This window comes from Lipomyces arxii (genome assembly GCF_038497795.1).
Source record: "Lipomyces arxii strain Phaff 12-163 unplaced genomic scaffold V1512scaffold_12, whole genome shotgun sequence".
Lineage (NCBI taxonomy): Eukaryota > Fungi > Ascomycota > Lipomycetes > Lipomycetales > Lipomycetaceae > Lipomyces > Lipomyces arxii.
This window is the reverse complement of record NW_027117711.1, coordinates 221,699-233,067: the sequence shown is the minus strand read 5'-3', so window position 1 is coordinate 233,067 and position 11,369 is coordinate 221,699. Positions and strand designations below refer to the sequence as shown.

The 11,369-nt window shown below is 44.1% G+C and overlaps 7 protein-coding genes across 7 annotated transcripts; 3 read left to right on the top strand and 4 right to left on the bottom strand.

The window, feature by feature from the left end:
• The first annotated feature begins 1 nt into the window (after window position 1).
• Window positions 2-1,052, top strand: V1512DRAFT_240862 (ATP4 subunit B of the stator stalk of mitochondrial F1F0 ATP synthase-like protein). The gene is made up of 3 exons (XM_066914240.1): window positions 2-79; window positions 133-196; window positions 351-1,052. The coding sequence occupies exons 1-3, from the start codon at window positions 46-48 to the stop codon at window positions 979-981; spliced, it is 729 nt and encodes a 242-aa protein (XP_066770648.1). The 5' UTR covers window positions 2-45; the 3' UTR covers window positions 982-1,052.
• Window positions 1,053-1,140: 88 nt separating this feature from the next.
• On the bottom strand, window positions 1,141-2,760 carry V1512DRAFT_248691 (uncharacterized protein; the record flags this gene model as incomplete). The annotated part of the gene is made up of 9 exons (XM_066914568.1): window positions 1,141-1,172; window positions 1,217-1,330; window positions 1,373-1,717; window positions 1,766-2,026; window positions 2,070-2,109; window positions 2,152-2,177; window positions 2,221-2,348; window positions 2,394-2,542; window positions 2,593-2,760. The coding sequence occupies 9 exons, from the start codon at window positions 2,758-2,760 to the stop codon at window positions 1,141-1,143; spliced, it is 1,263 nt and encodes a 420-aa protein (XP_066770647.1).
• A 174-nt stretch (window positions 2,761-2,934) lies between these two features.
• On the top strand, window positions 2,935-4,284 carry V1512DRAFT_38461 (HECT-like ubiquitin-conjugating enzyme-binding-domain-containing protein). The gene is made up of 4 exons (XM_066918360.1): window positions 2,935-3,638; window positions 3,920-3,962; window positions 4,013-4,147; window positions 4,191-4,284. The coding sequence occupies exons 1-3, from the start codon at window positions 3,045-3,047 to the stop codon at window positions 4,036-4,038; spliced, it is 663 nt and encodes a 220-aa protein (XP_066770646.1). The 5' UTR covers window positions 2,935-3,044; the 3' UTR covers window positions 4,039-4,147; window positions 4,191-4,284.
• A 202-nt stretch (window positions 4,285-4,486) lies between these two features.
• On the bottom strand, window positions 4,487-5,796 carry V1512DRAFT_209805 (UAA transporter; the record flags this gene model as incomplete). Its single annotated transcript, XM_066913481.1, has 5 exons — window positions 4,487-4,891; window positions 4,936-5,091; window positions 5,139-5,482; window positions 5,534-5,550; window positions 5,597-5,796. 5 exons carry the CDS (start codon window positions 5,794-5,796, stop codon window positions 4,487-4,489), a joined length of 1,122 nt encoding a protein of 373 aa, XP_066770645.1.
• A 172-nt stretch (window positions 5,797-5,968) lies between these two features.
• On the bottom strand, window positions 5,969-6,934 carry V1512DRAFT_248688 (NADP-dependent oxidoreductase domain-containing protein; the record flags this gene model as incomplete). The annotated part of the gene is made up of 4 exons (XM_066914567.1): window positions 5,969-6,226; window positions 6,350-6,550; window positions 6,572-6,832; window positions 6,875-6,934. 4 exons carry the CDS (start codon window positions 6,932-6,934, stop codon window positions 5,969-5,971), a joined length of 780 nt encoding a protein of 259 aa, XP_066770644.1.
• A 632-nt stretch (window positions 6,935-7,566) lies between these two features.
• On the top strand, window positions 7,567-9,556 carry V1512DRAFT_265024 (CwfJ C-terminus 1-domain-containing protein-like protein). The gene is made up of 2 exons (XM_066916811.1): window positions 7,567-7,874; window positions 7,920-9,556. Exons 1-2 carry the CDS (start codon window positions 7,861-7,863, stop codon window positions 9,514-9,516), a joined length of 1,611 nt encoding a protein of 536 aa, XP_066770643.1. The 5' UTR covers window positions 7,567-7,860; the 3' UTR covers window positions 9,517-9,556.
• On the bottom strand, window positions 9,505-11,269 carry V1512DRAFT_227458 (Ppx/GppA phosphatase family-domain-containing protein). Its single transcript, XM_066913875.1, has 2 exons — window positions 10,294-11,269; window positions 9,505-10,245 (listed from the first exon to the last, which is right to left on the bottom strand). The coding sequence occupies exons 1-2, from the start codon at window positions 11,210-11,212 to the stop codon at window positions 9,554-9,556; spliced, it is 1,611 nt and encodes a 536-aa protein (XP_066770642.1). The 5' UTR covers window positions 11,213-11,269; the 3' UTR covers window positions 9,505-9,553.
• Window positions 11,270-11,369: the final 100 nt, after the last annotated feature.

Here is an 11,369-nt window from a genome sequence, read left to right as displayed (position 1 = left end):
TCAAGGGCTTCTATCTTAAGACTTCTTCTCCGCAATTCAACAAAAATGAGTTCTGCTTTTGGTGTCCGTTCTTCTCGATGTATGTGCTTCCGATCAATGACATAATTGTGCTGTTTACTCACTGATTTCTAGTCATCGTTCGTCCTGCGAGCGCTCTGCTTCTCCGTCCTACGGTCGCAACACAGCGATTGGCTCCGTATGTATATTTCTTTTTAATTGCAGCTTAGTTTAGCAATCATGCTATTATGCAACACAAATTTCAGAATGTGTTGATGAATTGTGAATTGTGTTGCTGGAATCAAGTGTGCAAATATTCAAACCAATCACGGAATTCTAACTCAAATAAATAGTATACTAGCCAATGGATACGCTACCAACCCCGAGCCCAAGACTAAAGCCGCGTCTCTCATCAGCTCATTGCCCGAGAACGCGTTGTCGAAGACCGGTTTGCTTGCTACTGGTGCTCTATCCGCTGTCTACGCCATCTCGAACGAGCTCTACATTGTCAACGAGGAAACTTGCATGCTTGCCGTCTTCTCTGCTTTCATCTTCATGATCTCAAAGATTGGTGCCCCAGCTTACACCGAATGGGCTAACGGCTACATCGCCAACATCAAGGCCACCTTGAACAAGTCGCGTGTCGAGCACACTGCAGCCATCAAGGAGCGCATCGAGTCCGTCGGTCAGTTGAAGGACGTCGTCGACACCACAAAGGCTTTATTCGAAATCTCCAAGGAAACTGCCGTGCTCGAGTCCAAGGCTTTCGAGCTCAAACAGACTGTTGAGTTCACCCAAGAAGCCAAGTCCGTTCTCGACTCCTGGGTCCGTTACGAGGCATCTGTTCGCCAGCGTGAGCAGAAGCAGCTTGCTGAGGCTGTCATCGCTAAGATTCAGCGTGAGATTAGCACCCCCAAGTTCCAGCAGCAGTACCTGACTCAGAGCGTCAGTGAGGTCGAGAAGCTCTTCAACGCAGCTAAATAAAGGATCTTGGATAGATTAATCATACGAATGTCATAGTTTGTACAGCACGGGTTAATAAAAAAAATTCCGAAACACTTTCTCGTAGATATCTACAACAGCTTTGTTTTCAAGCGCTTAATAAAAATAATGAGCGACGTGAGCTTAGATTATGGCACGAGGTTACAAAACTTTGATGTCAAGTGTTTTTGTTTCTAAACGCAATCAGAGTATATTCAAGCACAGCCATATAACTTACCGTCTTGAGTTCCAAACACCCAGTCCGAATGTGCTTCAGTAGCAAATAGAAGTGCTTGCTTGAGATAAATGTCATCGTGGTACGTATCGTCAAGTGTCTTGAGTGCGCGTATTGCTGCGAAACTTAGCAGAATTCATCTCAACGCCGCGAACTTACCTTTTATGTAATGAGCGTCATCTTTCATGTCTCCATTAAGTGCAAGGTTCACCACATATTCCCAATTCCGACTTTCTTCTGCTACTCCGTTGTAGTTCAAAACCCTTTGCACGTCAATTGAAGGCCGCTGCATGTTAATGTAGCTTGCTACAATGTAAATCCAAAGTGAAGCAATGACGGATACCCGGTGTCGCTGTGTGAAGTGCGGTAGAAGGACAAAAGCAGCGTGAGCACCAGTCAAGGCGTGTAGCAATGCAAAATCAAACTGATAATCACCGGTTTTGTGAGTTGCGGTTAGTAGTAAAGATGCGGTATGGAACAGTTTGTGCATAACATTGTTAAGATCTGCCAAATCAACTATGTTTATATATTCTTTATAAACAATTGACTTACCACCAGAAATGTCGAGCCGGTAAATGAAACGCGGAAGCTCTTGCTCAAAATCAGAAAACAATTTTGACAAATTAATAATGTTTGCGTTTTTGATATCAAGTCGATTGAAATCGTCGTCATCTCGGATTGAATGCAAAATAGCAATCGGATCTTTTTCGAGGTATTTTGTAGTCGACGGATGAGTCAACCCTTCGTATTTGCTGACATATTCATCGACAAATTTGGCATATGGAGTATAGTTCGTCGCGGCCATTGTGAGAGCTGTTAATTCAGTCGGTGTGCTTTATTACACAAAGAAACGTACCTTCCGTAGCTATTTCTGCACTGTCGAGTTCAAACGCGTACTACTGCTTAATATTGACTAGAAATAAACAAGAGTAACTTACAGCCATATGAATAAGTGGATGCAATACTATCATCAAATTAGATGATTCTATGAACTACATCGCACTTACCTCCACAAACCAAACCGTTCAACAACTTAGTGTTATCCTTTAATAAATACCTCATGACAATTTTTTTCCAGTCATAGCTTGCTCTCACGACTTCATCGTCAAAATAATCCCTGTATCCTCGTTGATATCTATACTATTCAGCATCATGTCGCCCTTTCCAACCACACTCTTACTCTTTGTGGCCATAAAAATTCCGCCAATCGTCTTCTGTCACTTCATCAGGCGAATCTTCTTCCCATTTATCCAATTCTTGTGATTCCGACTCGTATAGTTCAACTAGTTGGGTCGCGTTTGCCCCAAGCAAATAAGCAGATCCCAACAACTACCACCCAGATCAGAAACTTCGTCATAAATAAATCAAAACAAACTAACATGTGGCATGTGATTATGAAATATTCTGTTATGGTATAAAACAGCATAAGTGGCATGATTTGCTCTGATCAATTGCTGTACTTTTCGTGTCGCTTCAACATCATGAACTGATTTATGCCCAGGTAAAGTTGTCTCTGTGTTTGATCTGAATGATAGTGCGTTTCCCATTTTTACGGTATAATTCCGACGACAAATGAACCAAAACAGAGATCTATTTGATGCTGACCTCATTGAACACAATTCAAGATTCGAAGTCTCGTGGCATTTTATTAAAGCGGCTCAACTCATAGTGCATGATGTCACCAATCCCCCTTCCCTTCTAAGCGAATCTGCATCTCAGTCCCGCCTGTAAAAAAAAAAAAAAGGGCTCTCGGGCTCGGTGTTGCGACACGACTATAGTTTATATTCGGTGCCGGTCGCTCTTTCTTTCTTGCACTCAAATCAAAATCCGAATGACCGTCGTATATCCCCAACATCAGCCGACTTTCTTCGTCGAACTCATGCCTCATGTAGCGCAAATGGCAATCACTGCTGCGCCTATGTTTGAGAATCCGAGTCATCTAACTGTTCTCAGCCCGACAAGTCTTTATTTCAAGCAAACCGCTGGCAGCGAGCACATCATCGTTGACTTGCCCGGAGAATTGACGAAAGATGCCCCTATTTCTTGTGTCAGAGTATGCCAGTTTGACAAACCTACTCAGACATTGACTGCGAGGTTAAAGGCTGACAGAAGCGACCGGCCGGCCAGGGTCGTCCCACTTAGTGCTACGGACCTCTCAAGTTCGGGAAATGTGTGGTGTAATGCATGCAAATCACCGCTCATTAAGCAGATGGTCAAGTTTCTTGATCTTCCGTCAGAAAGATGGCAGGAAATGCTTGACTACTGGCATTGTCATAAACCAGGACACAATCACGGTCATGAACATGAACATGGATATTCAGATCCAGTGCCTAAAACCCAGTTGGTGCCAAGGTCATTGCTCGTACTTGTCGGCTTAAGTTACATAACTGCATTGGCATCAGATATAAACTGCACAATCAAAGAGGTATGTCAATTTTTAAAGTATTCAGTGTGTATTACAGGGTTCAAAGAAGGTAATAGAACGCTTGATCCTACGTTCTATTCACCGATACAAAAACCCAAGATTGACCTGTTCTGAAGTCTACACAAAGAGTTGTTGCGGTTTGTACCCGACTATTTCGCCTGGGTTAAACCTGCTGCAATCTTTTCTAGGGCAATCAGTTTATCCACTCTCGCATTCAACAGACACTTCTGTGCCAATTTGATGTGTCTCTTATGCGACAGGATCACACTAACTATATATAGAACATAGTTCAATGCAGTATCTGTAACGCCGTGCTCGGTACATGTGAGACTCCAGAGATTGTGAAGCTCGACAAGTGGAATCTGACAATAAAGTCAGATGCAGATCCACAGTATATTAATCACGACATACAGGTCTACGTAGCGCATATGCTTCTGAATATTATTGATTTTCATTCAATCTATCAGTTTGCTGTCACTGACATTATAACAAAAGCTGAACTATATTACGTAAGTGAATAAGTATACGTTTAAATATATATTAACGTTTAAGCTTTGGGTGTTCAACACAGACATCTCGTACACAGACTCAAACACAACCATACCCATACGGGCACTCAAGGTATACTACACAACATCTAAATCCACATTGAACGACACGACACCGGTCGAAACGCTCGAACTTCCGCGCTCACTTGCGACATCGCTTTTGGATACTTTACAGGTCCGAAACAACAACCTTTTGCCGGTTCTACGAAAATTTCAAGAATGGGATGTCAGTCTATTGAACTGTCCTTAATATTTTACCACGATAGATTCAATGTATGCTACATGACAGATCACTTTGCTCTATATAGATTTTTTTTCCTGTACTTCCCGCAGCCTAGAGCTTTCGATGCTATACCATGCGGCGCTGGAAAATACCAGCAGCGCTCCGAAACAGGTCCCAGATGAGAGTCGGTTGCCAAACAAGTAAATTGAAAGCAACAAACTAACACACTTGCGCACATTCAGCACAATTGCAACGGTCACCGCCGTAAAAGTACCGGCCAGATTGTTCACGCCGCGAACGCACACGTACTGTGTAGCCGCGTTCAGGAACAAGTAGAACAAGTTTTGCGGCACCGTAATTTGCGGTAAAAATGCTGCCATCGGTGCAGGCACCAAATCCAATTGTGACGACCGAGGGAGATTGTGAAACTCGTCTACTATCGACCGCCAGACTGGAGTAAAAAATGGGAGTGTAAGGAAATGCTGTCGTGGTTAATTAGGCACAAAATTAGACTTTACCGGCATACCATGTAAAACAAGTTCTCCCTCCAGTGATTACCGTACTTCTTATACGTACTCTCAGTTAATTGACTCATTACGGCAGACAATATCTGGGCGACCAGTAAAATAGCTAACCCAATCACAAATTCCGCCTCTGTAATTGCCACTTCCGACTCGGGTTCCTGCCCTCATCAGAACAGTCATACCTCAACAACCGTTTGCAACAAACCTTCCTTTTGGAATCGAACAAAGTTGCTGTTATAACACCAATCGTTAGGAAGACCACACTGACCACCTGCGCTTTTGAGTACCGCTTGCCAACAATCGCGCCAACAATCAGCGTGATGACAGTGCCGCCCGACCGAAAAATAATATGCACTGGTACTGAAATGTGATACTTCCACACATAATTGTTCAACACCGAGACTAGAAAAAACATAGTCACAATAACCGCGTACCGTGTGATTGGAACAGAAGGCTTTGGCAGAAATATTGGTGGCCGTGACAGCGTAAAGAAATGAATGTATCCTTCGACTGCAACAAACAAAAACTGAACAAATGTAATCAGATTGCCTATAAACGGGTCAACAGCTTATTCTCTTCATCGACTCAATTGACCTTTACCAGCATGCGGATCTTCGCTATATCTCACATTAGTAATGGCTTGCTGATACCAATCACACGTACTTCACTATGGCTTCTAGTGTAAACACATTTGAGCAACACCCACCAAAAATTAATCCAAGAATAACCGTCCACTGAGCAAGCCCGACTTGCAAATAGGCCGTAGCCGCAGAAGTGACTTCTCCTCGTTGTGGTGTTGAGGCAACCAACTTCTCGACAGGTGTCAGTCGTCGGTGTACCAGTTCTGACAATCGGCCTGCCATTTACAATCTTTCAGACGGACTGGCTCATCGCATTGTGCTACAGCTTCGTTGAAGTGCCTCTGCAAGAGTCGAGCCACATATTATGCGGCGCTAATGCGGCTCTACTGACTACGGCAAATGTGTATATTTCACGGAACAATCATTTTTGAGTATCTCCCAAGCAAGTAATCTATTAACGTGTAATCGGCAGAGCAACATATGGCTCAGAAATGTAGCTAACTTCGTCTGCGCTCAACTGCAAATTCGATGCCCGCACAGTGTCTTCAAGGCGCTTGATTGAGTTTGCACCAACAATTGGACTCGTAATCTTTTCGTTGATCCATGCAAGCGCAACCTCTGTCATTGTCCAGCCGTGTTTCTTTGCAAGTCCCTCTATACGCTTGACAATTTCCTGACCGGCTGGATAGTCGACAGGACGTTGGAATTTGAGCTGTTTGATGAATTGCAAACGAGCACTCGCAGTCGACGTGTCCAATGGTCGGCAGAGGTCACCACAGCAAAGAGGAAAGTACGGGATGAGACCAACACCAGTCATGTTACATTAGGGATTCACCTCGAGCTCTTCTTCACGGTAAAGAGCGTTGTACAGGTTCTGCATAGGCACAAACTTTGTCCATCCATTCATCTCAGCAACATGCTGATAAGTAGCAAACTGATAGGCCCACATACTAGAAGCACCAATATATCTAACTTTTCCGGATCTTACAAGATCGTTCAAAGCACACATGACTTCTTCGGGCTCGACGTTGGGATCCTATCTGTGAATTTGAAGAACATCAATGTAATCCATCTCGAGTCTTTCCAGCGAATCATTGACTGCGTTGAAAATGGCAGCACGAGATAATCCCATGGTGTTACAATACTCTTTTGTGTTGGGATCTGCAAAGCCAAACGTAGCACTATCACCTTCCTTCTTTACCGAGAAGAAGCATTTTGTCATAATCACAAGTTCCTCACGGTGAAGGTTGTAAGTCTTGATTGCTTTAGCAATCACACGCTCCGATTCACCATTCGAGTACGTGTTAGCTGTGTCCCACTATTCTGTCAGTACATTACGTAAAGTGATTCGAGTTCATACAGTAGTCACTCCTAGATCATAGGCTTTCTTCAAAATTGGGAGCGATTCTTCAGAATCCATCACAAAATCAGCCTATTGCGACGCTACAATCGCGCATTAGCATTCAACTCTCGCTCTTCACAAAAATTCGGTCTTACAGCCAAAATTCATGCATCCCAAAATTGGGACAGACACGCGTAAACCGCTCTTTCCAAGCCTGAATGCCGATTAGCACTGGATCTATTTGCGATTTTGAAATTGTCAGTTCATACTTGCGATATGTAGCAGCAAATTGTTTGGTCATCGTGTTTTTATTGCGTCTTGTACCTTTCAAGGGAAGTCAGATTTACCGGCGAGAATATAGTCCGGCTTTATATGTCCGCGGGTCTAGATTAGACTTTTTAAGCTGACAAGAACCCTCTATTAACGATGTCATGGCATCTCAAATTCCCTGACTTCAATGTGTGTTTACGAGAACAGCGTATCGTCTTCGCATCAAATTGACGGATTGGTTTCGCTAATTCTTTCATTGATCTTTGCTCGAAATTACTTGTTTCCAAATCAGCTAATTTTCCATTTTTCAGCGCTTTTTCTTGTTAAATTATTCGACGTAATTTGTGCTTTTTGTTTCTTCCGAACGTTGCCGACACCGAATCATCCTGACAATAAAAAACTTTATACTGGCTCAGGCTTTTGTTCTGAACTGGTCCGAACCTCAAGCAATTTTGGCCGTAGCATCTATCTGAACTTAACTGTTATGAAATTGGGCTCTTTTTTAAAATGCTAGAAAAGCTTCTATTTAAATATTAAAGCTACTTGGTCTCCATAATGTTGCTTGCAAATTCAAGGTCTAGGGTATCAAGACGGAAAGGTTAGCATTGAAGCTGATGGCATCAGCTTCAACATTCAAACCCGAACCCCAAGAAAGTATTACAAAGGTCATGTGATATGATTTGACCAGATTGTATCTGTACTTGGCTAATGTTCTGATAAATGGCAGACGCGATATGACGTCTAAAATGTAAGTAGTCCGGTATAAAACAATGAATTTATTTTGACATTTTAGCCTTGTGTTTGGTAGTCCAGGTGGGATGGGTATGGCTGCTGCTGTCGCCAAAGCGTCGCAAATCAACTCCTCCGCGGCCGGTCCATTCGACGCGTTTATACTTCTCGGAGACGCGTTAACGGGCTCGACGCCTGACGATGTTGTGGACTCACTTGTTGACGGCACGTTTCAGGCTCCGCCAATACCGACGTACTTTTACTTTGACAAAAATCACTCGACAGAAAGAATCACTGCATTTGTAAAGAAGAAGGATGGTCAGATCTGTAAAAACTTTACTTGTGTGGGTAGTTCAGGGATTATTACTACGAAAATGGGTGTGAAAATTGCAATAGTTGGTGGGTCGTGCGGGCTGCTCGAGTTGGAAAAGCTCAAGATGAATGACGGAGCAGTAGATGTTCTGGTTACACATCACTGGCCAGAAAATATCTACTTGCTGTCCGCAAGCACGACCAAGGCTGCTGCTATTAAGGCAGTCACAAAAGAGCCTCGAATCAGTGATACGGCACTTCTTTTTCAGCCACGATACCATTTTGTTCCTGGCCCAATATTTTGGGAACGCGAACCTTTCAAAAACGAAGGACACATTAATGTCTCTGGAGCTGGCGGCGAGCGCCCCACAAGGTTCATTTCACTAGCACCGTTTGCGAATGCGGAGAAGCAAAAATGGTTTTACGCGTTCAACCTCTCAATTCCGTTCATACCTACTCCACTACCCGCAAACACCACGCCGAACCCGTACCTCGAAGGCGTGAAGTTGCAAGCTCAACCACGGGAAACTGTCAAATCTGACAGCTTGATCTGGGGCAATGGCAGTAGCACGAAACGGCGTCATGAAGGGCACGCACACGGAGACAATCGTCGTAGTCGCGGTCGGCGAGGAGGCCGGCAGTCTAGAGAGCAACGTCAGGCGGTTGACCCGTCGACATGTTTTTTCTGCTTGTCGAATCCGAATTTGGCTCAGCATTTGATTGTCTCGATTGGCGAGGAGAGCTATGTGACTACTGCGAAGGGTCCTCTGTCTGAGCCTAGTTCCGTGGGGCTCGAATGTCCGGCGCATGTGTTGATCATTCCATTTGCTCACAGTCCAACATTGGCGGCAATCTCAGACGTGGAAAGTAGGAAGAAAACAAAAGCCGAAATGCTGCGGTATCGGATCCGGATCGGAACGATGCTCACCACGTTTGGGTACACTGCGGTTGCATTCGAAATCAGCCGGCACAGTGGCATTCATTTCCATATCCAGCTTATCCCAGTTCCAGATGCTAAACTGCCACTGGTCAAAGACGAGTTTGAAACGGCGTCAAAAATGAACGGATATAGTCTAGAAGAGCGAACGTTTGACGCCGACAAGGACGATGACGAGGAAGGAGATTACTTTAGAGTGTATTTAAAAGGCGACCGCATGCTGCATATTCCGCTACCGTCCGACGTTAGATTTGATTTGCAGTTTGGAAGAAAAGTGATGGCAACGGTGCTTGATCTGCAAGATCGCTTCGATTGGAAAAGTTGTATACAGGACGAGGCAGAAGAATTAAAAGATGCTGAACGATTTAAAGCGTTGTTTAGCAAATACGACTTTACTCTTGCCGAATCATAAATATATCTATTGTACATTGTTATCCAAAAATTGCATCCTATTCTAAATGTAGTTTAAATTGCATCCGAGGTACATTCGAGATACTGTACTTCTTTTTAAACTTGTTCACCTTTTTCTCTAAACTCTCAATTCTGTCCCAGCTCGACACGACAAAAGGATCATCTTTGACAAGCGTCAGCTCGACCACGACCAGGTCCGGCTCGTCAGTGAGGAGCTTGATTGAGACCCGTCCAGGATCATCGACCACTCCGGCTGGAAACAAATCCACCAAGACTGCACTCAATTTCGAGATATAGTAACTCCAAAACATGTATGCTAGTCCCTGGCCGGACTTGGTCTCACTCACTACAAGCTCACATAGCCGTCCAAGCACTCGCTCGTCAAATACTTCTCCGCCCCATCGTTCGCATAGGACGATGCCCAGCAGTGCGCGGTCGACATGTGACAAGCCAAACGTACCGGATAAAGCACCAGAGACCGCTATAGTCAGCGCCGAGGTTGCCTGCACGTCCTTCGTGTATGACGAATGGTAGTATAACAAGTTTACTGCCGCAGGTAGAATCCGCTTAGATATGTACATGGGCGTGAACGACGACATTGCATAAACCATCAAATCAAAAATCTTTGCGCATGCCGGTTTCGCTGAAATGATAGTACATGTCACTAGCGGATCTTTTCGTCGCACGTCATCTTCTAGCTGGGAATACAGAAATCCTTCTTTTATACCACCTGTACGTGTCAGATACATGTGTAGTACAGATATGAGCGGAATCTTACCTTGACAAAAATAAATGCTTCCTAAATTAGGTGCGGTCTGAATCAACGCCTGTGTCAGAATCAAGACTCCAGGAAGTTGCGATGCGCGTCTTTTGGATATCCGAAACACGTCCTCAAGCTTGTCACTCATTTTGTCATTCACTTGCATCTGAGAAACTTTTTCAACATCTCGAAGCGTACAGCAATACCCATTTATGATTGGAACTGGATAGTACTCATCGTCAGACAATACGCTCATAGCCAGACAGCCAAGTCCTCGAAACCCGCCACCAGACAGATACAGATTCGCGCCTTTGAGTGGGAAAGGCAGCTTGATTGTTTTAAACGCGCTGTGAAATGCAGAAGCTATCTGCGACCGTAAGTCGTTCATCTTCATCATTCGCATGCTTTGAGACAGAGCTGCTGCGCCAAATGGTAGAGATACGGCTGAGTCTGACATTCGAAACGTCCCACCTACACTTGACACCCACGATATTTGAATGCTACCGCCACCAAGATCCATAAAAATGCCATTAACCTCATAGTACGATGCAGCTATTCCCATCGCTCCATATGTCGCTTCTTTCCTTGGGGAAAGAAGAGATACGTCCCAATGAGCATTTATGTCTTGAATCATGTTAAGTAGTTCTGGAGCATTTGACGCAGTTCTCGAGGCTTCAGTACCAAACACAGTGACGTTCTCGTCCGGCACACGTAACGACCGACAAATTTTGTCAAATCGTTCAATACTGACTCGTAATTTCGACATTACAGAACTCGAGATCCGCTTATCCTTTGAAGAAGCCAGTGCATCAAATATAGATATCCTTGCCCGATCCTGAAATACGACAGGTAAATTCCGAGCAGCATCTGAATCTGTCTGGTCAGTGACCACAAACCTAACCGCGTTAGATCCGATATCTATGACAGCAATCAGCATTTTATTATCTGTTAGATCTTACAAGAAGACAGAAAATCAATTAAACGCCGCTTTGGGCATCTAGACTTTCAGGGAGAATATTACACCAAAATAGAGTTCCACATTTATGCGCTAATGAACTCACGTCCATAACGACGACAGGCATCTAGAAATTGAG